This window comes from Haliotis asinina, chromosome 14 (assembly GCF_037392515.1).
Source record: "Haliotis asinina isolate JCU_RB_2024 chromosome 14, JCU_Hal_asi_v2, whole genome shotgun sequence".
Taxonomy (NCBI): Eukaryota; Metazoa; Mollusca; class Gastropoda; order Lepetellida; family Haliotidae; genus Haliotis; species Haliotis asinina.
Genome location: NC_090293.1, coordinates 43,477,070 through 43,504,874, shown reverse-complemented (window position 1 = coordinate 43,504,874; position 27,805 = coordinate 43,477,070). Strand labels below are relative to the sequence as shown.

The following is a 27,805-nucleotide window of genomic DNA, read 5'->3' as shown; positions in this document are numbered from 1 at the left end:
TATTCAATGTTCCTTTCATGGCTATCTGCGTTCTTGTCATTTCTATCGATGTAAAGCTCTGTTCACTGACGCTATTGGCACGTTCTATTGATTCTTTTCTTTTCAAATGGTCTGCGTGTCAAGTTCAAATGATCTTGTCATACTTGCATTTGTGTTTATTATGTTTATTAATTATCTTGTCATGTCCTTCTGTATTTCAAATGTAGAAAACTGACGGGATAATCATGTTCATCGTCGAGAACATTCGTTCTCACGAAGTCCCTGTGCCTGTAAAATATATTGAGTTATCCTTTATTACTTACCCATCTGTTCTTACATTCGCAGTAGAGCCGTGCAATATTGACTCAGATTACTGTTGGTTTGGAAGTTGTGTTGTGTCAAAATTGTTCTGGCATGCTTTGTGCAGAATCTGGCACTTCGTTGATCACGTCAGGCGAGGGGTAGTAATCTGTATGACAATCTGCCCAGATATGTTTACTGTCTAATCAAGGCAGTTTGTGTCTTGAAAGGGGTATGTAATTAATATGGAACGTCATATTAGTGCACTTTGAACATGGCATCGAGTTCAATACATAAACAGTGTGCACAATAGTCACTGGCCTGCTAGCCTGTGTCTAGTAAAAATTCAGTCGGGCACGACTGGCTTGTGACTTTTCATGAGTTAGGTTTGTAACCATATCATTCTCTCCACACTTTTAAATCATGCAAGACTATAGCCTACCAAAAATGTTCACTATATTAGCAGCTTAGTGATGAAACCCGTGTTATGCCGACAAAACCTTATCCTCGTCTATTTTTGTAATTTATAGTTTCTATATTCGGGCTAGTGTATTATTTTACGGGCTAGCACACTGCGCGTAAAGTACTGTTGCACTATAAAACATACAGTGTCATTTGTGCAGCTTGTCTTGAGTCACTAATGCAGAGTCAACTATTTCCTATCTAACACCCTACCAATGCATAAAAAGACAGTTCAGTACCGTTATGTACTTTCCATGTTGACGGGTTGACAAAACTGTCGACAGTGTTCTAATTGCATAGATAACAATTAATAACTAATAACAATTCGATGTCTTATCGTGTAATAAGGAATAGTCCTCACTAAAGACGTGCCCATGTTCAAGAACTTTAACGACCCAATCACATTATATTACGGAATCTATTTGAGCAAATATAAAGATTGATGATGGTCTTTTTTATCTTTTGGAAAAGGTTCGATCGTCATGCCAAAGACCTGTGTTCGACTCCAAACACTGGAACAATATGTGAAGTTGTTTTGCTCTGTCGCAATACATCGAAATAAAAGTATTTACTCTAAAATATAAGTAGTTACTAAAACCTGACTATCATGATTTAAGTCTTTTTCGTCTATGTGTGACACATGGCTATGCAGCATATAAGCCTATCTGTTCTAAGAACACAACTCCAAGGAATGCGTTTGTTGGCACGTAGGTTTTTCTTTCTTTCCGAGACAAGTGATACGTTATCCAGATTAAATCACAGCATAAAATTTCCGTCAACTGGATACAGCCGACCCAACGTGGGTACCAATTACGCGGGACTTCTGTAATAATTAAAGTTATCAAAACCTTTACAATCAATAACGTGCGTGGACGGATGTATCATGAGGTCCATTCTTTGAATGAAGTCTTTGAATTGTCACTTCAAAGAGGATATTTATATCTTTTCGATATCGCTGACATAGTGATATAAAGCGTTCTTTAACTAACACTAATCTTTTCCGCGATTAGTTCAGCTTGAATGCGTTCTGTCATGTCCGATGCATCAGTCAGTGGCTTGTTCAGTTTCATGGAAACGGTTCCTGGTACTGGTTGCGCAAGAACGAAGTTTATATAGACTTCAAGAACACTAGTATTTTCAGTTATTAGAAATATTAAGAAGAAGACCATCACCAGTAGCAGCAGCAACAAGAAGCAGAACAACGCTGAAATAATACAGCTACGAAAATGAGAAATATTTGCGGGATCATTAATTTTTATCAGAAAGCATAACGACAATAACTATGACATACTGAGGGAAAAAAATAAGGTACTACATGAAAGAGCAAGTGTTCCTTTATTTTGTTCGAGGTTTCTTGGCCAGCTTTTTATCGTGTAACTTGTGAAAAAACAACTGGAAAAAATAAGGGATTACTTGTGCTTTCATGTGATCCCATATGTTTTTCCTCAGTGTAATAGTTTTACGACACTTTTAGAAATATGAGAGCAGTACCACGGAGGAGGGCACCAGAAATGGGCTTTACACATTGAACCCATGAAGGAAATCGAACCTGGGTTTTAGGCGTGCCGAGTGAAAGCTTTAACCACTAGGTTACCCTACCGCCCCCACAATACCAATATGGTGGTTCTTTTGCGTGCTTGCTGAAAGCAAGTATGAAGCGTTAAACAACAACAAACGAAACAAACTGCCACCACCAGATCCCTTTATAATATAATGTAGGTAACTTATGGTATTCGTCACTGGAAAATTAAGACATATGATTAAACACACAGAGGAAAGTTGTTTTGCCCCTCTACGCATGTCACGTTATATCGTGGGGGATTCCGACGTGAATCAGAGAACATGGAGAAACCTTTGTCGCCTATACATCAACAAAAGCTGCTGGGTAGTCAAGTGGTTAAAGCGTTCGATTGCCACGTCAAGGACCTGGGGTTGATTCCATTCGTGGATACAATATAAGTTGTTCACTGGTCGCGAGGGGGCCCGCAGGGCAAGGGGAACATAAACAAATGTCGAGGGTACATGAGCCCATGGACCCCGAGGGACCAGAGAACAACGTATTTATTTTACCGGACACCTGAATATTAATTTTGAACTGTTTGAAGCACGTCTGTTGAATGCGAGGCGAATCGCCATTTTGCAGACGACACAACGTAAACAGATTTAGAGTTACCTTCCTTCCATCGATTTTCAATCGCAAAACATCGGTATTTTCCGCGCTTGATGCGTGATACAATGTTATTCGAGGTAAACAAAAGTACTGCCATGAAGCACTAGAAGAGTTCGGACTCCCAGCTGTGTACATTGAAAATAATACATCGCCTGTAAGCGGGGTACATTGGAAATAATAGAATAGCGCACGATCAGTCAGACAGCGACATTCATGTGTGAGGTAAGATAATATATGAAGCCCATTCCTGGTATCTCCCACAGTGATATTGCTGGGGAAAACGTCGTAAAATCAACTCACTCACTCCAACAATCACTGCCAATAATAAGACGTCGCATTTATGTCTAACATCTTGACGTTGGTCTGTTGCGGATGGGCCATTTATTTGTTAGTTACAAGAAAGTTGTACAAACATGCAACGGGCACACTTTTAAAGTCAGCATTTACACAATGCCTGTATTCTGGCCATGGCGCAAAGGTCATGGCTGACGAAATTCAAATAGGTCCCACGTGGCTGTAGAAAGATATCAAGGTCATTATGGAGATTTGACGGGATCGTGTTCGCAGTGGCACAGTGATTTGCACTTAAGCTGAAGAGAATTGAAACAATCACACAATGGCATCGGTGCATTTAGGTGAAATCCATCGTCACAGTAAACGAACAACACATCCGTGCGGTGTAAATAAATTTATTGGACTGTCACACAGGAGGCTTCAGATTGTATTGAATCTTGTCGAGACATCAGTTCGTGTACATGAGACCGATTCGTTACTTAGGATTAAGTATGTGGCTATTGAATGACGCTTCGACGTTGAGTTGAAGCAGTTTTCTAAATTATAAAACAACTGGATTGTGATGACACGATCAGTTTCCAGATCGGAAAACATAAAAATATTCCCCATCTAATCAGTGATAGATTCTTTGAGTCTGTGTAGACGGAAATATTGTGAAGAGGACGGATGTTTGTAATGAAATGTTTCGTGGAAAGCGAAATGTGTTGATTGGGTGTATGCTAAAACCGTTCTATTGCTAACTTAAAGGAAGTCGTTAGACTCGCAGGAATTCTCATGATTTGACGAACTTCTTAGATATGACTGATACTATTAGTAAGATACTGAACACGAGAATGAAAATTGTCATTGAAATTTTGTCATGGGATATGTCTGAAGGTGAGCCTTAAATCACAAGAGATTCACACCAGAGGTTCGTCCATATCTGTTAAAACAACATCGTCGTAAAATGGTAAAATGACTTCGTCATGTCCATTTACTGGGGGTGGGGTTGGCGGTGTGTGTGTGGAGGTGCCCTTTGCGTTGGTGGCAGTTTGTTTCGTTTGTTGTTGTTGTTTAACGTTGTTGGTAATAATTCATTCTGGGTCCGAAGTATTCATCTAGGATACGAAGATGTGCAACAAGCAAGTTTGTCACCCTGGTCACCCGATCACATTAATCACATCTTACCGCAAGGATGCTGTGCTAAAGAGCCCCCCCCCCCCTCCCCCATCCATACACACACACACAATAAAACAAATCTAAAGAAACAAACAAACAAACAGATACATAAATAATACCAGACACGCCATGTCTGCTGTCACCCGCAGTGATATTTCTGGAACTTTGCTAAAAGCAAGTAAAAGCAGACTCACTCACTTACTCTCTATTCAGACACATGGCATCGAACACATAAATGACAATAATCCTTTTTTGACTAAATACGTTAATTCAGTAGAATTATGACAAGAAAGATGGTAGTGAAATTTACTTTTTACAGGCATATATAATTACGTCGCAATGGCATTATTGTATTGCATGACATGACAAGAGGTTATGCGTCAAATTAGCAAAGAAAGCGAGAGAATGAATGAGCAAGAAGACTTCCCTGTTCCCTGATAACAGCTTTCCTCATTCGACCATCGTTCCCATGCTAATCAAAACGTTCCAATGCTAATCAAACGGGGATATAATGCGAATCGAGCGAACGCTGTAACCGCGAGGCTTTCTCCGACACTCCTTAATAACAGCAACAGTTACCAGAGTATTTGCTGACGTTTGTTGATAACGGATTGAAACATGTTCTGTTATTTATCTGCTCCTGAACAAGGTGAGATGAAATCAAATGTTGGTTAACGTCGTACCTGAGAATATTTGACACATTATACTGACTCCGAGCTGACCAGTCCTTGTTGTACCTTGATTGAATCCGCGACGTTAACTGCTATACCACGGTGGCGGTTTGTTTTTTAACTACGCAGCTTTCGTCAAGGCAACGTTTTCAATATTACACATAGCAGACTAGTTTTGAATATTGACTATTGACTATGTTTGTTTTTTCTTTAACGTGTGCCTCTAAATACACAGAATATACCATTCAACAAACGTAGGGGATATTGGGTTTACAAGATTGATCAAATGCAATGGATGAAGCAAAGGAGGATACAGGTGATTCAGGAAAATTGCATTGTTATCAACATTTGGAAAATCGGAACTCTTTTGACTGCGATCAATGAATGCTTCCGCCACAGCAACAATTTCAAAGTCTTTTATAGGTATTTTACAGTGAGTATATATTTTGAAGCTGGGCGGAATGTAAAGTTGCACATTTAACGCGATAATGAGTTAGTTCGACTGGAGATAGATTCACAGCTTTCGTTTCAACACATAAAATCAATACCTGTTAAAGGTCAAAGTTATTGGACGCCCCTTGACGCAGGTGATAATTGGTAAATTACAGACTGACTCCTAGCCAGATTCCAGCACCAATAATTCCACGAAATGTCACAAATTTTGACAGCTACAAGGTGACGTATGAGAGTCGTTGAGGTGCCCCCGCTTGACGGCTGATAACCAGGAAACGATCACATACAAGTTGGTTATCCTAGTAGGACGCCATGTTGTCGTTAAAATAAACTGGCTCTACATGTTTCCTGCTCCCGTTGGCACGTGTCCATATCGTAAGTGCCGTGTCGGATTCCGCAGGTATTTTGTTGTTTTACGCCGCAATCAGCAATATTATAGCTATATGGTGGCGGACTGTGAATAACCGAATCTGGACCAGATGGTTCAGTGATCATGGCAACAGCATCAACATCAATACGATGGGATAGGGTGAAATGTTTCAACCAAATCAGTGACTCTGACCACTCGATTGAGTTAGTCCCCTCTTACGTCAAGCATGGCTTGCAGAAAACTTAATCTTAATCTCATGATAAGTAAAATATCTATGATCGTGAGTTTGAATCCGGAATTTCAGAATATTGTCAGGTGAGTGAGTGAGTGAGTTTAGTTTTACGCCACACTCAGCAATATTTCAGTTATATAGCGGTGATGTGTAAATAATCGAGTCTGGACCGGACAATCCAGTGATCAAAATCATGAGCATGGACCTGCGCAATTGGGAACCGATGACATGTGTCAACCAAGTCAGCGCGCCTGACCACTCGATCCCGTTAGTCGCCTCTTACGACAAGCATAGTCGCCTTTTGGAATATTGTCAGGCAAAGGGACATATCACATACCAATGTGTTTTAAATTGGAGCAGAAAATGACAGTTTATGAAATGTAACCTATATTCGGTATCTTTGCAGGTGTTTGGAATCGAAAGTGTTTTTATGATATTGGTATTCTAAAGGACAAGTGCCCCACAAATGTATTTTTATTGCACTAGAAATAGAACATTAATACATTGTGATTAATATGCAATGTCTTTGCAGGTGTTCGATGCACTAATCATCCTTGCGTCCTTCATTGTCGATCTGGTGTTCCTCAAGGGGCTTGCAGACTTCGCTATTGATGACTCCATATTTATACTCGCTTTCCTCCTTCCCTGGAGAGTTATACGAGTCGTAAATAGTAAGTTATCTTTCTTGATCTTAACGCTTGTTGCAATGACTATGATGTTATCTGAATGAAGGTCATTTATGATGAAGTGCGGTGTTTGACTGAAGGTGGGGATGGGAGGCGTTTGAGGTGGGTGGAGGATAGTCATATGTGGGCAGGGGATGGGTGGGTTGGTGTTTGGGGTTAAGGTGGGTGTGTGTCAATAATTTAGAAACGTTAGTCTGTCTAGCAGTTCCTGAAGCGTATCATTTTCCCCACTAGCCTAGCTGTCCCTACAATAGCTAAGCCCTAAATGAAGCTTGTCCATAGCAGTAGATTTCGCAATGCTGTGAATCTCTGGTCTCCCTCAAGCTCATTTTCACTCGAAATGGGTCTGCTTGTGACACTCAAAATTATATATGTATTTTCAGAGATTAAGCGCTAGTCTATAGCAAAGTATGTATATTTAGCTATGTCGCCACTTTATGTAATATTTGGGGTAAATGTTTGTGACGCCACCTTGGTTTTGCCAATTATTCACCCCCTCGGACTTCTCTTAATCTCAGCCATACTGTCAACCAACCACTATTAACACACGCTGATACCGTGATCACAAATCCACACACTTCTATTCAGGATTTCCCATTTTGTTTTGCATATTTGGAAACGAGTCGGTTAGGTCGATTAGAAGCCGGTAGCTAATCCACCTGTGAACATGAAATCCTTCCTTTGAGACCAGTCCCACGTGATTTCTTCATCTGATCCTACAGCATCCCTATGGCAATAAACAACCTTGGGAAAAAGTACGGATTTATTTTTAACTCAACACGGACAATCAAGATGGAGGAAAGTACATGTCATCCGATGTATCGATTTTGACTTGAGGAATCGCATCACTGTCTTCGAGTGGGTTTACGCTGCCTGTGGGGAAGAGACTGGCCGTTACTTTCAGGATAGCTGATGCAGGAGACCCCGGCCAGAACGAGATGGCCTTCGCTGTCTGATACGACAGTGGAAACATTTTCTCTCAAGGGCGGTAGGGTTAATTATATCACGCGTTCCGCCACGCATTATATCGCTGTCGTGGAACTTTGCAAATAGTTGTCGATTGAGGACACCGTGTAGTTGTTATTACTTCAGATTATTTCCATCCTGTGTTCAAATTTGTTACTTTCAGCTTCATCATGAAGTAATCTTCTTCCACAATGGAATCTGAGTGTACAAAGTTCATACACTGCCTATCAGAGCCATTTGGCAGAACCTAAGTGTGAAAAGTTTATACACTGCCACGTATAGCCGTCTGGGAGAATCTGAGTGTACAATATTTGTACACTGTCATATTTAACCATCCGACACAATCTGAGTGTACAATGTTTATACACTGTCCCATTTAACCATCTGAAAATTTGAGTGTACAAAGTTAATGGAATGCCAGACAAAACAATTTTGATTTTGAAGTTTAAGTGTACAACGTTTACACACGCCCTCATGAGGCCATCCTGCAGAATCTGAGTGTACAAAGTGTATATACAATGACAAAAAAGCCATCTTACACGCCTAAGTGTACAAAGTTTATACACTGTCTCATGTGGCCATCCTGCAGAATCTGAATGTACAAGGTTTATACACTGCCGCAATTAACCATCTAGCAGAATCTATGTGCACAAAGTTATGCATTGCCTAACTCAACCATCTAGCAGAATCTGAGTCCCCAATGTTAATAAACTGATACAGTTGCAATATCTGAGGGTACAACGTTTATACACAGTTACTTATAAGAGTGTTCAGAGATTATACACTGCACGTCATGTGTAATCGTCCTGTAATTATATGGTCATGTTGATGATCCGTGCAGGACGATGGCTTATCATATATATTGGCTGCACACTGACTGTTACTTTTACGTTTGTTTTGGCAGCTTTTGTCGAAGCAGAATACTCGGCAACCCGAAGCGGTACATTTGTGTAGGTTCTCGCTTTTACCATTTCCATTTTATTGCCTGTTCAATTTTTAACAACGCTTTAGCAGTCTAAACTTGTATCTTGCGCATGGTAGCCATCTTGAATTTCAGCATGCTATCCTATTACAACAACAACAACAACAACAACAACAACAACAGCAACAACACAATTACTACCACAAAGTGGGTTCGGCATAGTGAGGATGGTTTGGCTCATTAAGGTCCATCATTATTACACTGTTTATTGTTGTTATTGCTCTGCCAAAGAAGGCGAGTGACAGACTGAACTCCAGTCCGTTTCAAGTGCTGTGAATACACGTCATTTAGAAGGTAGTCAAATGTAAAAGTATGCGATATTTGGGATGGCACGTTCTCGCTAAAGACATTTAGTCTTAGTGGTGGCAGAGTGGGTTAGATGGCTGATTTTGTGTGCTGGAAATTACAGGTTTCGATGGCAGTCAACTCAACAAGATCACTACCATATAATACATGTCAGGGTCGAGTGGAATTTCGAACATGACATGTACTATATGAGAGAGAAATCTCATTCGCGCGTCCATATATTTTCACTGATGAATCTTGTTTAAGAAAATATCATTAGCTTAAACTCTACTGTAGTTACAAAATGCACTGCAAGACAGTATATCGCCTAAACAACATTACATCCTTAATATCGATAGCACATCAACACAACGCCCTACAAAATTGTTTAGGGTCACCCTTTTCATTGCATAATGAGTCCTGTTTTCCTGATGAAGAGCGGCGAATCCATAAATCTCTCCCGTGGCACTGTGTTGGCCTGTCACTTTGGTGCTTGTGGGTGAATACGTTGACGCAGACTTCCCCACGCCAGCGATTAAAATCACCCAGATGATTATCTGGTGACGAAACTAAATTAGAACTGCCAATTCAATAAGTAATTTTTCATGTTTATCACAAGATTACAAATCCAGACATCCACGTTATTCTTGAAGCAACAGGGAGTGTTGCTTAGTCTTTGGTATCCGTGAGCTATCAGCAACGAGTGGGAGAGTTGGGTCTCCCCATTCGCCTGGACATCAAAAGGAACTGCATCCATACACGAAGATGACACACTGGATGCTGCTCCCCAATTAGCCAGTGTTTCCACTCGAATGAGTTCTGCAGACTCTCCCAAGAGGACAGGCAGTCAAACGCCATTAGGCCTAGCATAAGCTGGAAGGCTCCTCTGTCTTCCGGCGTCCTCTCCAACAATTCATGTATGAAGGACTCGAGACGGGACTTTCTCGGGTAAAGGGATTTTATTAACAGGGATAGTTGAACCCATTTGTTTGGTCTGGAAATTAAATGGTGATTTTGCAGATGAGATGCAATATCTTTGCGTCATTATGTTTTGGATGTCTGATTCTCAGAGAACAAATAGAGTAAGTATGTTAAAAGTTAGAGTTACAGCTACCTCGTCGCAGCTGCGAGTCTGTGGAAGCAATTGAGACGCTACTTGATCTTCCAAGAAAATGGGACCCGTGAAGGTCCCGGGGTAGAATAGGACTTCAGCAACCCATGCTCTCCATATGCTTGTCGTAAGAGACAACGAATGGGGTTGGGTGGTCAGCGTCGCTGACTTGGGGGACACATGTCATAGGTTCCCAATTGCGCAGATCGATGCTCATGTTGTTGATCACTGGATTGTCTGGTACAGACTCGATTATTTACAGACCGCCGCCATATTGGCTGGCATGTTGCTGAGTGCGGCGTAAAACTAAACTCACCCACGCCAGGAAATGATCTTCCAAGTCACAGCTTATACCATGAATATGAGATTTACAAAGCAAATTAGAAATTACCAAATGTTCCTTTGTTCTAAAACACTAGCAGTAATAACCTTATTCTTATCGTTCCAGCCTGCCGTTAATAACGTCAAAATATGATGTTTGATACGACACCAAAAACCCATGTTCCCGTTCAATAACGATCACACCCACCCATATTAGACCATTCCCTGTTTTGGAGGAAACTTTATTATATTATTAAGCTGGTTTTTGCCAAATCTTAAATACCATTACATGGTCCACACATGGATAAAACATAGAATATGTCTGTATTAAAGAGAAAGATCTTTTAGGATTCATTCAAATGGAATTTTCTGACCGTTTGACTCAGAAGATTGGTTTGACCCACAATTTCATGTGAGTGCTAAGGGGTGACACTGATTTGTGAAGTTCATTTACTTCACAGTTTATTGTTCCTAAAAGCAAATGATTTTTTACAACTTTGTGGGAAAGACATGATGCGATTTGTCATTCTACGTGAGTCAATTGCTGTTTAACCCAGAACTATCGGATTCGATGTGTCAGTATCACTGGATTCGTGTCATGTTCGTGTCTGTGTAACAATAATGGGGCGGCCATTCTGAAAATGAAAGATGTATAATTAGGTTTCATACTTTTTAGCTGACACAGTTATGATTGATGGGGACGTTAAATTGAGTTATATCGTCTTTGGAGCGTAATTGGCCTATCATAGAACGTTTAGTTACGAGTTACGAGATGCTATATTTCAAATAATAACAGCAAAACGTACTGGTTAAACGAAAGGACAGGTCGCCCGGCACTACTAATACTGCAAAACGAGCAATTTGAAATACATTTTGAACTTAAGTAATCTTTTAAAGACATACCTAAAAATATAAATATTCCATGCCACTGTTCAAACACATCGTGTCTGTAAATGCCCCGTTGCACACTCACCCGAATGAAATAAAAGAAAAGGGAAAACGTTAATAAAACGAATGATTCAATCTGTAGAACCTCGGTTAAGACTTCATTAATCTTGTATGGCCATATCGGACATTCCGACAACGTTTGATGACGTCACAGATGACGTTGTTTGGTGTGCGATGCTACTCCTCGAATATGGTACTCTCCATTGGAGAGAAGTCAGGTGACGATTTCCTTAGCAGTGTGAGGTTCTACTAGCACCAAAGGACAGGCGTGCCATAGGAGATATTATTGCATCCCTTGTTCACACCGAAGGGCCAATATGTTAAATGGCTATCCAAAACGTATTTGGCAGTTGATGCTATAGGAACTAAGGATGTGAATTGTTTTGATTTCGGGTAAAGGTCAAAGGTAAAGATTTATTGAGAACCATAGTAAATATTCACAGTAGGTTTGTGACAATGATCGGCAGTCCTACTCTTTGTCACCTTTGTGTATGTCTTACTCATCCTCACTAAATAATGGTCTCCAATTGTGGAATTACGCAGTTGTCTCTCCCTAGCTATTATTCAGTTGTATTTATGTGCTCATTCCTCCATTACCAGGCCTGCTGGTAGCTGTGATCGACCATGAGCACGTCAAATTAAGGCTGCTTTACAGTCGGAAGAAAAAATTGGACAAGACTGTCGAGAATCTCCGGAATGAGGTTGACGAACTGAAGGTTGGTGTCATGTTACTTGAGGCTTAGGAAACTCTTTATATTTCAACACAAATCATCTGGACGGTATGTCATGGACTCTACGGAAGATATTATTTAAGCGTCCGTAAAGACATAATTTTTGTCTCACTTGACGACAATGCCAAATGATAAAGCTAACAACCGACCATTGTAGGTCAGTTGGAACTGGGTTTGTCAAGATCAGGGTTCTATATTGATTCAAGAGTTTCTTTCCACCATTTCAGATTTTTTTGGGGGTGAAGCACTGACAAGAACAGGTATTAGCTATATCATGTACAATATCAGAGTTGTCTTAATGTCAGTCAGCAGAAAAAAAAATTCCCTTGAGCCTCAGTTAGACTAAGTAGTGGGCTGTCCTCCAATTGGATCCAGTTTGTGTTGTTCTCGTTGGTTTTTCGTATCATTGCATTGAAATATTCATTACGTCGGTTTATAAGCTCATTCTGTATTTCTTCAGGGTCTGCTTCAAGATGTTCGGAGTTTTTGTGTGAAAGAAGGATTAGAAGAATGGAAGCTTGATAATCTTCTGGGTAAGTTAAGATTTAACATTGCCGCTATGAAATATTTCACCTCTACATCATTAACCTGCCTCCTCAGAAGTTTCTTTTGGAAAATGACATGTAACGAAAGATATGTTTTATTTCTCAATACGAAGAAAGATTATTAAAAATTAGCAACTATATTTCAAAACTTATACAATGAAATATAATACTTCATTTCAAATCTCGACATTCACAAGAAGCTGTAAGCCTGAATTCGAACCATTTGCCACATAGAACCAAACACTGCTATCCAACATGCTTCGAAAGGCGCTTGACAAGACACTTTGCAAGACGTTCTTAGAAGAACTTAACATACCTGTCTAATTTGTGGTAGTTGTATTTCATCCTGAAACATCCCTGTGTAATAAAGAAGGATGGGACCTCTACATCTTCCTTACTGACGCTCGTTAATGCCACGCTGCTGCAGAAGCCTCATCAGAAACCCTTCATCCAAAGTTCTTAATACGATATTTACATTTGAAGCTCCCTTTACTTCAAAGTTTCCGTTTTTCATTTCGAGATAATGGGAACGCGTCATCAGTTTGAAAGTGTACGTTGCCTCGTTAGAGACACCAGAGTCACTTTGGATACATCTGATTTGTTAAGTTTGAACCAGATACCTACAAAACCGGTTTATCGATCCTGGGAGTCGCGGCAACTCAATTAAGCGGTATCTTTACATTCCACTTATTACGTAACCAAACATCGGGATATTTAAGTCGATTAGGCTTTTAAAGCACCCACGAATGCCCCATAAAACACCTGCCTTGCACATTTATTGGGCTTTAAAAGCCAATGGGTATTGGAGCTGATGTTTCTCTTCCGATAATTCTCTTGGTAAGGCGTTCTGAAGCATTGGAATGGAATTACCCTATACAGTAGATGATTGCTTTTTGGGTTAATGCATTTAAATGTCCAGCTTTGTCAGTGACATTAATAAGTTTTGGTACATCAGAGTGTCTGAACGCGAAACATTAACATAACGTCAGTTCAGATCAGCCATCTCTTCATCAAAAAGTCGATGCGATTTTGATTTTATATTAATGAGAACAATTAAGTCATACATATATTATGTATTCGGTATCTCCCCTTTCATCATCGTCCGCAAAACATGAAACATCATTTGAAATCTTCATTTTATCATAGGGCGGTGGGGTAGCCTAGTGGTTAAAGCATTCGCTCGTCACGCCGAAGACCCGGGTTCGGTTCTCCACAAAAAGGTTCAGTGTGTGAGATTTGTTTCTGAACGTGCCTCAGTTGTAACTTGCTTTTCGTCTTTCGTTACACACCGAATCTATTACTATCCGTTATTTTATATATTGAGACCCGTGAAGGTCCCGGGGTAGAATAGGCCATCTGCTTGTCGTAAGAGATCGGGTGGTTGTGACGGGATCGGTTGGTCAGGCTCGCTGACTTTGGTGACACATGCCATCGTTTCCCAATTATGCAGATCGATGCTCATGTTGGTGATCACTGGATTGTCTGGTTCAGACTCGATTATTTACAGACCGCCGCAATATAGCTCTAATATTGCTGAGTGCGGCGTAAAATTAAACTCACTCACTCACTATTTTATAAATTGAGCGAACATGGCTCTCAGATACAATGCGTTCGTAGCGCTTCGGCATCTGTACGCCTAAGGTAAACTGTAGAGTTACGACACATATGATAGGAAGGCCTTCTCAATCCCTGTCATGCTTCCCTAATCCATGTATGTTACATAAGGGGTAAGGAATGCATCTTGAGATATCTACAACCCTGTGAAATAAGACTTGGCATCCCGTGTGTTTTCACTGGGACACGTGTAAGTTTACTTAAGCTGTGTTCAGCCTCCAATACAGGTGTGAATGTATAAATAATTCAGCGCCAAAACTTTGGGCCCGGAATGTCAATATACCCTGCAGCCAGCGAGATATTCAGAGCGCCGAGGTTCCATATATAAACAGTTCAATAGTTCCAATTCCGAAACACGATCCCACCTTTATTTCAGCCGCCACATGTGTTTATACCTCCGTTGCTATGTACGGCGTGATGTATTGTTTGTCAATTTTTCCCGAACAGCCGTCTCATGTGCAGACTACCAGTTTGTGTGGACAGCGAGTAGGCTGTTAAAGTGAGTGACGCACGCATCCTGAGACGTCAGTCTAGCCTATTATGACGTCAAAACTATTTAAAACACGTGCACGTTTCACATCACATTTTTATCTGAATCTAGTTTTCTCTGTATTATCTTTGTTTACTATGTCGCCATTGCCAGTTTCTAAATATATTTGTGCAAGTGTTCCTACTAATTTAAATGCAAAGAGTATGCGAATTATGAAACATTTAACCACAACGTAACAAATTTAGTTTTTTTAGTTCTCTCAAGTTATAATTTCTTGCCTGACGAATGTGACGGATGTTGAGAATATACTTTAAACTTTTACATAGAGTGTTTGCATGATCACATACTGTTATACGATTTTTTACACTTTTCTTGTGTCATACTGTTCTTGCTTGAATCCGCTAATGGTGGACTGCAACACAAGTACTGCCCTACAAGAGTCATCATTGGTTTATAGGACCATGCCTTCGGTCCTTGGTTCCTGTGCTAACAGACAGGTCCCTGCCTGGTCCTTCTGAGTCTGTTACCATGCTATAGGGCCATGTGGTCGGTCCTTGATTTCTGTGCTAACAGGCATGTCCCTGCCTCTTCTGAGTCTGTTGCCATGCTATAGGACCGTGCCGCCGATCCTTGATTCCAGTGCTAACAGACATGTCCCTGCCTCTTCTGACTCTGTTGCCATGCTACTACTCAATGAAGATACAGGTTAACATTTGTCCTCAACAACCCGTTCTTGGAGTAAAAGTCAGAGTCGCTGACTTCGGTGCCATTGTATTCCAATAGCGGACATTGATGCTCATGATGTCAGCCATCTATTAATGTTCGATTACACACCATCGTTGTTCCCCTGAATCAACCAGATAGCAGTTATGTGTTTTTCGTATTATTGAAAGGTCAAATTATGCATTTAGTTTATACGTTACACCATTTTCTTGAAGATGCATGTACGTTCACCAAAAATGTCTGTAGTATGTAATAAGAATAGAAGTAATCCATAGGAAATTTTGTGTTCCAAATTTGGACGTTGAAATGCAATCCATCTGCATCAACGGCTGTAAAGCTTTCTTCATCACATACAAACACAGATTGGAACTGGCGTTCATTTCCAGAAAGTGTACACTATGTTTTATAGTGGATGAAAATACACAAGCATGAGATGGTTATTTAGTGGTGATGAATTTGAAACTGAAACACGCTCAACGTGATTTGGAAAAAGCTTTCATCCTTGCAACCGTTTGATAATGTTTCTATTTTTGGGACAAATCCAATGCTGAAATATGTTTTGTCTATCTTTGACACCCGCGAAGATACGTGTTAGAACTGATCTTCAGTACCCCTTGCTTGCCGTAAGAGGCGACCAACCAGATCGGGTGGTCAGGCTTCCTGACTTGGTATAGTGGACATTTATCGGAACCTTTAAGCTATTGAGGATGGCATAAAGCTGCAATATGGCTGAGTGTGTCGTAAAACTAAACTCACTCCCTCTTTCTTTGTTCGATCTACACCTTCCAGTGTAAACTGATGGATGTTACAAAGAATATTAACAATTTTGCTGAAATAAACCAGAGATTATTATCTCAATGATATTTTTGTATAGAACAAAACAAACACTGGGTGCACCAGCATCATATACTGCCCTTGCGTCAGTTTCAATTTGCCTGTATTTGTTTTGCAGGAAGATTCGCCCCAAGACGCCGAAAGGACTCCAAGTTCTACACCCTGGTGAAGCTAGTAATGAGCACAGCATCAGTGGCTGACGACAAGGACTCTGTCAGTTCCTCTTCCATGGAAATGGAGATTAACGAGTTTGCTCGTAGGAACACGGTGCTTAATGACGAAGGGAGCACATGCACCAGTAACGAGAACACTGTCAGTAGTATAAACTTTCTCACCGTGCCCACTTACGACGAATGCCGCTCCGTGTCAGACAACGAAAGCGATAGGGGCGACTCCTCTCGGCGAAGCTCCTTCAATGACTATAATTCTGCACCGAAGAAAAAACGAAAAAAGTCCCCAAATCGGGTGAATTTCAAAATACCGTAGAATTTATGGGACCTCTGTTGTTTTTTTCTTTATTTTATTTTATTTGGTTTACCGACGAAAGATGTGCATTGGATATTTTGATACAAAAATGACCTCAAGAGGGGTAAAGTTAACTTTTAGTGGTTTGTGATCTTGGAATTCCTGATTGACCATTCCTTCGCTTTTAATGTGCTGTTACGTTAGAGATAATAAAGCAGGGAACGTACTGTATAAAAAATAAATGTTAAAACAAACAAACAAAACCTCCCCAAAAACCCAACTGTTCAAGGAATGAAGTGTAGCATAGATTGATCTCACCGTGTAGGTTTTCAATTGACTACATTCTTATAATATTTCAGCCTGTAATGAAATATGTGTGGAATTACACAATATCGCATTGTGTATTCATAATATTAGGTCAAAGCATCGGTAATGACATTCATTCTGAATCCATGTAAGACCTCGAACCCGAAATTCGTTTGGTGAGAACTCATGTACTACTGGGCTACCTTGCTGCCGATTTTTGAAACTTTGAGTAAGCTCTATACATTTGGAAAATCTGTATTAAGATATACATAAAAATCAAAAAAATCATCAAAGTAGGCGTAGAATCGGCTATAATTGATGTGTTCAGATCACTAGCAACATTGCAATTTGGAACGTATTTGTAAAGAACCAACCATTACAAAGTAAATGCATTTTAGCTTCCTTAATGCACCATTCTGCCATTTACAGAATACCATAGCATAAATGCGTTTTGGAGCCCAATTTTCAGGAGCATCGCCAGATATAAATCGATTGTTGTCACACGACGTGTAAGCTTGTATGAAATGCCAGAGTTCCAACACCCAGCTAATTGGACATTGCAGAATCTGGCCAAATTCGATTCGGGCACACAGGTCAGCCCGGGTAGATCATAAGATCTGAAGGGTGTCCGCGGGACTAATGCGATAGTACAAGTGACACGCTTGTCACCATTGCATAATATAATGTCCCGTCGTTCTGTGATCTATCATGGACTGACTCTGAGGCAGATTATGGGTACCAGGATATCATTACACACCAATACATGTATTTTGTTAAATGCTTAGGGACATATTTCAATGTATGTCATTTGCTAACGCGAACGTTTTCAACAGCCCGACTTTTGTAAATGGAATATTTTAAGAAATAAGAAAAGCAGATAGTTTCATCATGTGGTTACAACATACCACTTCACGCCGTAACGACGAACGGCGGACGAACATCAATAGCCATTTCATTATTGATCACTTTTGTGAAAATTGAAGCTGTCACACCGTCGACTGAGAATGACTTTGAAGTCTCGTTACTCCGGAGTGTGTGATTGTAGGGACCAACCCCCGTGTATGTAAGTGTCTGACTGGCTTAAGTGCCTTGCTTGAATTACTTCAAACCTCCAAAGAACACTAAACAAAAGGGAAACATCCCAATGGTATTGCATTTGATTTATTGTGAACAAATTTGGCTCACACAAATGGCATTCTGAGACAAAACGTTACACTATGACAATCTCTCCTGCATTTTGTTTTAGTTTGTTGTTTCGCTTTGTCGTTTGCATTTTCCAAGTGGTTGGTTGGTTGGATCCGTAGCAAAGCAGGGGCACAGTAATCCTCTTTCATTCGATCAAGACTGTCTGATGACTTAAATGTTAAAATGTTAATTGATTTTGCAAGACTTGATAAACCTTACAAAACTTAATTCACGTGGTGTATTATGACAACCAATCTATACGATTGTGCATTTAGCCAAAAGCCAGATGCAGTAACTAGGCAGTAGAGACATGAAGTGGACATGTCCGTTTTAGATACCCTCGTTGTACTGTCCAAACATAAATTGGGTGGGTCCCCATTCAGCATAAAATTATACAGTATACACAAGAACTAAATTAGATAAGTCGTCATACACTTTAGACATTGGTCAGATAAGTCACCATACAATCTGAACATAAGCTAACTATATACAATCTAAACAATCTAATCTGAATAAGCCACCATACAGTCTACAAATAAACACAAGCAACCTTTCAAGGAGACATTACAACTATGCTAAACGACTATGCTAAAACCATTTTATCCATTCTCAGCTATTCTTCTTTTCCTCAGTATGTATGGTGTCAGATCGTTCATTGCTACACAGCAAAACGTTGGCTCAGGGCAGTAGGATCACCTTCTAAACCGACAAGACCATGACAAATGTGCTTGAGTTGTAGCTCTTGTATGACGTCATGATTTCTGTTGTTTGCAACAGGGATGCACACAACGCTCGTTTTCCTTGATATACATTGACCATGCCAATTTATAATTACGTAAGGTATATTTTTGTAAATAAGAGGCTAATATATGATGACAGATATCTGTACGGTGTTGATAATCATGCTGTTTGTAGATATGTACATTGCTGTTAAAGTATTTTCCTGTTTATATAACGTACTAGGCCAAAATAGTAGCGACTGAGTGATATTGTATACCTGTTTAAATGTAAGTTTAGGATGACAGTACTAAAAGCGTCTTTGTCCTCGTTGCAACGGATATGTAGTTCTGCTCGGATATGCTAACGAATTTGTTAACCGTCCCGGATATGCTGGATATGTCAATAAGCCTGGATGTGTTGAAGTATTAGTTGATTCTGATGATGTGATGGTTTGTGAACGCAATCTGAAACCTTGTTGAATGTGTCGTCTGACACAGACTGATAAATATGTTATCTCACCAGGATATGCCGACGAATATGTTACCACGCCAGGATATGCTGGTGAATATATCACCACGTTAGGATATGCAGATGAATATGTTACCACGCCATGATACGCCGATAAATATGTTATCACTTCAGGATATGCCGATAAATATGTTCTCACGTCAGGATATACCGATGTATATATTTCCTCACCGGGATATGCTAATGGAAGTGTTATAACGTCAGGATATACTGATGAATATGTTATCACGTCAGGATATGCCGATGGATATGTTATCACGCCAGCATATGTCGATGTATATATTACTTCAGCAGGATATGTTGATGAATATGCTATCACGTCAGGACATTCTGGTGAATGCGTTCACGTGGTTGTATGTGGATTTACTGAAACGTGGTTGGTGGTATTAACGAACTTGCCTAGCCTAACTGGATATGCTGTAACAGGTTTACGACCTCTCCATCACCTCTCAGCTACAGACCAGAGACTATGATATACTGTCAGCTACTGGAATGACCATGTGATATATCTTGTTCTGGATATCGAAAGAATATCCGCAATGACCCGAATTTGACGAGGGATATCTTCTGTTATCGTGATAGGATCAGTGATATTTTCAGTTACTTGGATATACTGAGATATACCTGAAGAGAACCACAAACTGTATATATCATGTTTGATATATCCAATGAACCAATTCAGGGAAAAGAGTGAAGCGAAACAGCTATGTTGTTAGATGTTGTGTTGTTTTTGTACATATGACAGCCATTGTTTCTAAACCTGTTTTGTGCTGTTTGTGTATTTCCCAAACATTAATGTTAATATTATGTTGATGCAAAGACCACAGTTGTAGCTAACCTATTTCTTTTGAACAACAGTCATTTCTTTCAATTATCCTTCTTTTCAGGTGAAGCCACAGAAATTATCATGCATGTGATATACGTATACCTGCACTAGTGGGTATAATTGTAGTCTTTGAAGTCAACATCAACATCAACATCAGTGTTTCTTTACTGACCAATGCCGTGTGTTTATGAGGATTTTTTATGTTTTGTGACTCACTGAGTTTAAGTGACTTTTATTGATTTTTAGAAAAGCCAGTTATGATTTCAAATAGCTTTGAGGTGGAAAATCAGATTTTTGAGACGATACGTTTAAGGGGCAGTATTTAAGGTAGCCAAGTGAATGATGCGTTTGCTCGTCACTCCGAATATCTGGGATCGATTCCTGGCATAGTTACAATGTCTGTTGTCCCGCACCGCGATTCTGCTGGAGTATTTCTGAAAGCAGGAAAGCCATACCCAATCAGGTCGCAAACGTCGCAATCGAAAGTGAAGAGAATTCACTGAAGCGGTATGTTTTAGGATTAACGGCTTACCAGGCTACCATCGTTTATGCAGAAGGAAAGGCCCGTATGAGATAGGCATATAAGCTTACATGTAAGATGAAACCCACGATCCCTTGTGTGGTGTTGACATCAATGATTCGAACTCATGACTAGTTGCATTATTGGAGAGAAAATATTATTTCGAGAGAAAGATGGCGTCGGAATGTTCATATATTCTTTTACTTACTGCGAGTTTACGTGTCTGCAATGCTATTACTCCATGATAAATATTAATTGGACATTCGTGAAAGTGAAGGGTTCTTCAGTAATTTATGTTCATAGTAACGTCTGAAAACCTGTAATACAAACTATTGCATGATTCAGTCTCTGTTACAAATTATAATTCCTTTCAGCTGTCTTACTATATATAGTGAGACCACGTGGTCCATGTTTAGGTGGTGTATTGGTCAACAGTGATGTCATGTCAGGGTGAGCCTCGTTGTCGTGTATACTAAACGAGGCTCGGCTAATGTCTGTGATGATTCTCAGTGGGTGTTTAATGTATTGTACGAGTAGAGATATTTAGTTGGTCAGTTGTGCAAGCCCTTGTTATCAAGAGTATATGATCAGCACCACTACGTGTGTCTGGTTATTGTTGAATGCAAATGAGACATATTTTTTCATGTATGTTGATGTAGAAACCTAACAATGGTACTGTTTGGCCATGTCAGTTTGACCCAAACTCTATACATGATGAACGAATTGTAAAAAGCCATAATGCTATTGAGTACAACGTGCAACGTAATATATTCAGAACGGCTCAGATACACGGCATGGTGTGTTTAAATTCTGTCTATTTCTGTCTGTCTATTTTGGGGTAATATAATAACTATGATATATGAAGCGTTGTTTACTTTCTCTTTTAGGTAGACGTTATCGAATGTAATTCTAATAAAGTCTTGTAGCAAAACTGTTTGGTCAGAATAGTGCCACGACAGTACCATTGCTGATATATATATTATTATTAGATATATTAACTGTGTTGAGTTTACTTTGGTTATAAGGTTTGATCACAGTTGAAACATCTGTCGTTGCAATAAAATGAAAACAATGATCTTTTGTCATACTGACTGATTTTTCGCTGTCATACTGACTGATTTTTCGCTGTCATACTGATGATTTTTCGGCATGGGCATTTCATACGACGAAAAATCATCCTTCCTTCCGACATCAGTTCGAATCGAATTATTAACAAAGAGGATGGTAAATGTATGAGCTAATATTAAAGAATCTTTGGTCTGTTACAGTCCTCGGACAGTTGCATAGTGCTAAAGGTCAACGACCTGTGGCTGTGAAGTTATCGTTCTGACAACGTTGACTGTCCAAAACCGCATCATTTTGCTAAGACAGTGTGGGCCGTCACAGACATACGCTATACTTCAAGACAGAGATGACCGTCAAATGACATCTTTGTGAGATCCCGCAACACTTTGAAAAGTAACAACCACCACAGGCACTTCACAGCTGTTTCTCATTTTACGGTAATGTCCATCTCAGACAAATCGTCATGGAATCGCTTTTATACGTTAAAACAATGATCAGCGTCAAAACAGATCATGTAGGAAACTCTACTGTACTTTAAGACACCACAGACCTTTCATAAAGACACATCAATTTGGTAGCAACTGCTGTATTATAAGACATCATTGTTAAAGAATGAATGGAGTGTCACAGACACATTGTATTATTTCTACTATACTCAAGATAGTGACGACCAGACAAGTCACTTCGTCATGGGATCTACGCTGTTCTATAAGAAAGTAATGGAGGTCAAATCAGATCATCGCGGAATCTCTGTTATACGTTAAGACAATAATAAACGTCAAAGCAGAGCATATTCGAATCTCTATTATATATTAACACAATAGTGAATGTCAAATCAGATCATCGCGGAATCTCTGTTATACTTTAAGACAATAATAAACGTCAAAGCAGATCATGTTCGAATCTCTATTATATATTAACACAATAGTGCACGTCAAATCAGATCTTAGCGGAGTCCTAGTTCTACTTAAAGACAGTAATGAAGGTCAAAATGGATCATACTGGAATTTCTTCCATACTTTCAGAAAGCAATGATGGTCAAAGCAGATCATATTTGAATCTCTACTATACTCAAGATAGTGATGACAAGCCAAGTCACTTCGTCAAGGTCACATCTTCGAGGGAACTCTGCTGTACTTCCATACAGTAATAACCGTTACTGTGACAACAGAAGTGATACCTTATCACCCTATCTACTGATTGCACAGACACATTTGTCTGTTTCATGTTTTGATGGAACAGTCGATTGACAGTCTTCACTTGAACACAAACCACTCCATTGGCAGTCTTCACCTGAACACAAACCACTCTATTGACAGTCTTCACCTGAACACAAACCACTCTATTGACAGCGTGTACAGAAGCTTCTAACTTTATGCTAGCGCCAGATATGAAGGAGACAGTGTTGGCATGTCTTCCTTTACACATGTGTAATTATATGATTAGGAAAAAAGTTATCCACTTTGTGAGACAAACATCGAGTTTGACAAGACAGGATGCATGTTCTCGACAGTTCCCTAACGAGCCACATGGTCAGGGTCGTGACTATTCAAACCGATCCATAAGGAACCTGTCCAAGCTGTATGCTACATGTGATTCGATTAACACTCTTAATAGGACATGTTGTCGATTTGAAGCACTCCTCTGGAAACTAACGGTCTTCAACAATTGGTCATTACCGGACAGGGTGTCCTTAAACAGACATGTTTACAAGCACTGACCTTCACTGAGAGCGGTGAGCTCGTGTCCGTACGAACATATATATTCAGCGACCGTGATGAGTAAAATCAGTTCAGACTAGTAGTGGGCCTGCTTCAGTACCTTTAAACCTATAACTACAGTATCCCAAAGAGAAACGCATAAGCGATTGATATTGTTTTAAAAAATCATTACCTATTGGGTTTAAACAACCGCCAAAATATGTAACAAAAGTGCTGATTTTCCCTAACTAACGGAAATGTTGATTTTGATGAGATTTCTTACAAGGATTGAAAAGGCATCACCGCAACGCATTAGAAATCACCTGGCAGTTGAAACTGGGCAGCAAAGAGCATGTATTGTCAGGCAATAAACATCCAGATTACTTTAAGATACTGGCACTGATTTTGAAGGGGTTTCAAGGTCAAACGACCACGCCACGTACTGACTCGGCGATACGAAACATCGCCATTGAATGACTGCACGCTGGAGATTACCACACTTCTGTTGCCAGCATTTTGTTATGCTTACCATTGTTAACACTACACATATACACAGTTTGACATACATGAGGTACATATAATATAGTGACCTTTTACGATGTACAGACAATGAGGTAAAGACAGCTTTACAATATAGAATTTAATGGTGACCGGAATTTAACGCATGCATCGTTTTCACGGAAACTAAATAGAGAATCTTGTCGTGGTACTGCTTGATTTGGCCTAATATATTCCCGAAATTCGGAACATCTAGTTTTAACCACCATGGCAGTAATAACGAAGTATTTCGTTTTCACATTCATGTTAAACGAAGGAACGCACAGTTTCCATCAGCTAACAGTCCTCTACAAGTTGAATGTGTTAAAGAGAAACATGTGACAAATGTGTACTAACAATATTATGTCTGAAAACAGAGCATGTATTTATAAAAACCGAATGGACAGTGAACATTTGTATTTGCATTCCGTATTTTGTGAAAAATATCAGTATGTTACAGAAGGGACAGCCACAAGAGCATGTGGCTAGGACCATGGGGTGATGCAAATCCACCATTGGAAGACTTGTCACACGTCTATGACAGACTGGCAGTACTGGAGACAGGCCATTGAGTGATAGACTGAAGGTCTCTATCCAACAAGAAGACCGGTATATGTGGGTGTTATGTTACCTCATTGTGATGTCTTCAAGCGCCAGCAATATTGGGCATCCACTCAGCAGACAGAATGTAACCAGACGACTCCGTATTCATGGTCTCTGTGCCGAATGACCTTTCAACACCGACGTGTCAGATTGGGATGAACCAAGACTGTACCACGCTGACAGCAGCGAAACTGGCCAAGAGTGAACTTTAGTGACGAAAGCAAGTTCTAGCTCTTCAAGTTCTGTTCCCAACTGGGCACTCTTGGGAATAACTGGGACGTCGTATTCGGAAACATCAAAATCAGCCATTGCCGAGGAACGCTTTGGCAGCTGCTCTAAAGGATGATCGGATCCCTGATCAAGACGTCAGAGGACTCAGCTACTCAGATTGACGCCGGGTCTGGGTCTGCATCACTGCTAGGGGTGGACACATCGGGAATTAAGCAATATGTGCTGGTCAGAATGTTGTAAAAGGTAAAAGGTGCCAAGGTTCTGCATTGGTGATCGAATACTGAATAATGCACTCCAGTGTTAATCATGTGATAGTAGATCACGAGCTGCGTCGTTTTGCTTCTCGTTATAGATTGAATAGTGTTGCTGAATGATTGATTTTTGCAATAAATCATTTAATGTTACCATATTTTGCTTAAGTTTTGTTTTAGAAAAAAGTAATTTGGTGGCGTTTCTTTTGGGAGCTAGTTTATGAACAAAAATACACTGTCATAACCGCAAAATGAACACATGTTGTATGTCACGGGTATACATTCAAGTTCAAACTGAGATAAAACGTTTGCATTTCAAATGTTTATGACACCAATAAAGTTGTGTTACGATTTTCTCACACAATTGTTTCACAAAATGAAAACTATCTGCATAATATACAGCATTTAAACCTCGCCTGAAAACATACAGTGGACTACACCACTTATTAGTGCCTCATGGCTTACAGGATTTGTGAAGGTTAAAACTGTCCTTAAATCAATGATGGTAACGCAATTCCATCTGTTAATCAAAGCACTTTCCACATTCATCAGAAACATCTGTCAAATGGACAGTCGATAGTACGATTGCAACTCTATTCCTGAACATGTGCTTATGAATCAGTATCACAGATGATACTAGGCGTCAGGGAAGAGGTCAGTGTATTCTGCCCCACCGATGTCTTTATTCAGAAACAAAATCACAGGGAATGGCATCTCACATAATTTTGTCATCGAAGCGTAACAGTTTTAATTATCTCAACACGTCTTTCATAAAACGTTTTCCAGAGCTGAACTGGACTCTGAACGTTGAAGCTTTGATCGAGCACCTATGGAAAAAGAAAAGATGACACGACGCTTTTGAAATCTCAAACGTTGTGAAATATGAACGCCGAGGACAGGAGCAGATGGTATAATGTTCGATATAAAGGGAACGTTGATTATTGGAAAGCTGCAGTCAGCAATGTCTTCATGCATCCTTGTCTCACTGCATCATTTAAAACAGGGAACAACAAGGTGCCGTGGGATGTTTGCGAAAGGGTGAACAATTATGTTAAACAAGAATGACTAAACGCCTGAAGATCCAGGTTACACTTGGTCTTCAGTTACCCATGCCTGACGTAGGAGGCAATGAACGGGATTGGATGACACATGTCATAAAATAATTGCGGAGATCGATGCTCATGTTGTTGATCATTGGATTGTCTGGTCCACACTCGATTATTTCCAGACCGCCGTCACAAAGCCGGAATATAACCGTGGACGGCGTTAACCAACAAACTAACAGACAAAAAAGAACGGTTGATAATCACGATGGATAAACATTAAACATGAGACAATACGCAGCAGCTCGAATAATCCCTGAAACACGTTCTTAGTACACACATTGCAAGTACCATGAAGTCAAAGATGGTTATACGTTAAAGTTAACTGTTAACTTTCTGTAATCTCACTCGGGCATGGGTTTTATGTTCCCAACTTGTCCCTGGTAAGAATAATTCTCACACGTTTACGATCAGTGAGTAAAGCGGTCTTAAAATCTTTGGTATTGCCATTTAATGTCTTGAAACGAACGGTCAAATTCTGACATACTCTAAAGTTCATTCTGTAAGAGCAAAGGATACACACGAGGTTGTGGACTATTTGATGCATTAATCATGAAAAACTGCAAATTTGTTGTCACATGTACATTCATGTTAAAAGCTCACCAGTTGAAGAAGATAAGAGTTGGTCCTCTGCACACCAGACTAATCATGATTGTCGACCATTAATATCTGGTTGTTAAGCTTAGTGAGTTGTGTTTGAATTTCATCAGTACTATCCCAGTTGCCCGGTTTTTTAACGTTATAATAGTTTAGGGTAAAGCTGTTATTGGTGACACCATCCATCGTGTTTATTTTCTGACCAATATAATACTTACTGACAACTAATCCACGTGAGAAAATTAACAGTAAAACGGCGATATCGGTGACATTAACAATCCCCGTCCTTTGCTGATTGAGCTGATGTTCCATTGACTTAACTACGTGTCCAATGGTTATTTGTAAATTACGTCTGTGTTTCATTGTGCTGTTATGTAATGATACCTTGGCCAAAATATAAAACATTCTCAGTCTATTGAAGAGTTTAATCGTTTAGCAGAAACTCGCTTACTCGCTTGCTTTCATGGCAAACGTGGATATAGCCCGGCGGAGATCTGGTTATTGAGAATGGTATTGATTACCTGTAATACATCTCACTGGATCTCACAATCACTTCATGACTAATACAATTTCGTATCGATTATCTATACTGATGTCAACAAGAGCACCAACTAATCTCTGATTAACAATGTACAGTCATCACGGCAGATGGTGCTCTTCCAGCACGCGCTCACACGTTTTGACGTCAGAGTCATACGCTACAACATGGCTGCTCTCACCTTCCCTAAAAAGTACGCACACAGAAAATAACCCCCTCAAATTTCAACACTGCAATGATAACATGGGTTTAAATACATTTCTCAGCAATTTTGCTGTGGCTCCAAGAAAACATGACCAACCTGT

At 39.9% G+C, this 27,805-nt stretch overlaps 1 protein-coding gene across 1 annotated transcript in view; it reads left to right on the top strand.

The window, feature by feature from the left end:
- LOC137261067 (uncharacterized) overlaps positions 1-17,252 on the top strand; it is a 157,971-nt gene extending 140,719 nt beyond the window's left edge. Inside the window, exons 5-8 of the mRNA XM_067798733.1 lie at positions 6,622-6,760; positions 11,989-12,104; positions 12,580-12,652; positions 16,444-17,252. Of these exons, the coding sequence (XP_067654834.1) occupies positions 6,622-6,760; positions 11,989-12,104; positions 12,580-12,652; positions 16,444-16,811 (696 nt within the window). The 3' untranslated portion in view covers positions 16,812-17,252. The remainder of the gene's footprint in view (positions 1-6,621; positions 6,761-11,988; positions 12,105-12,579; positions 12,653-16,443) is intronic.
- The last annotated feature ends 10,553 nt before the right edge of the window (positions 17,253-27,805 follow it).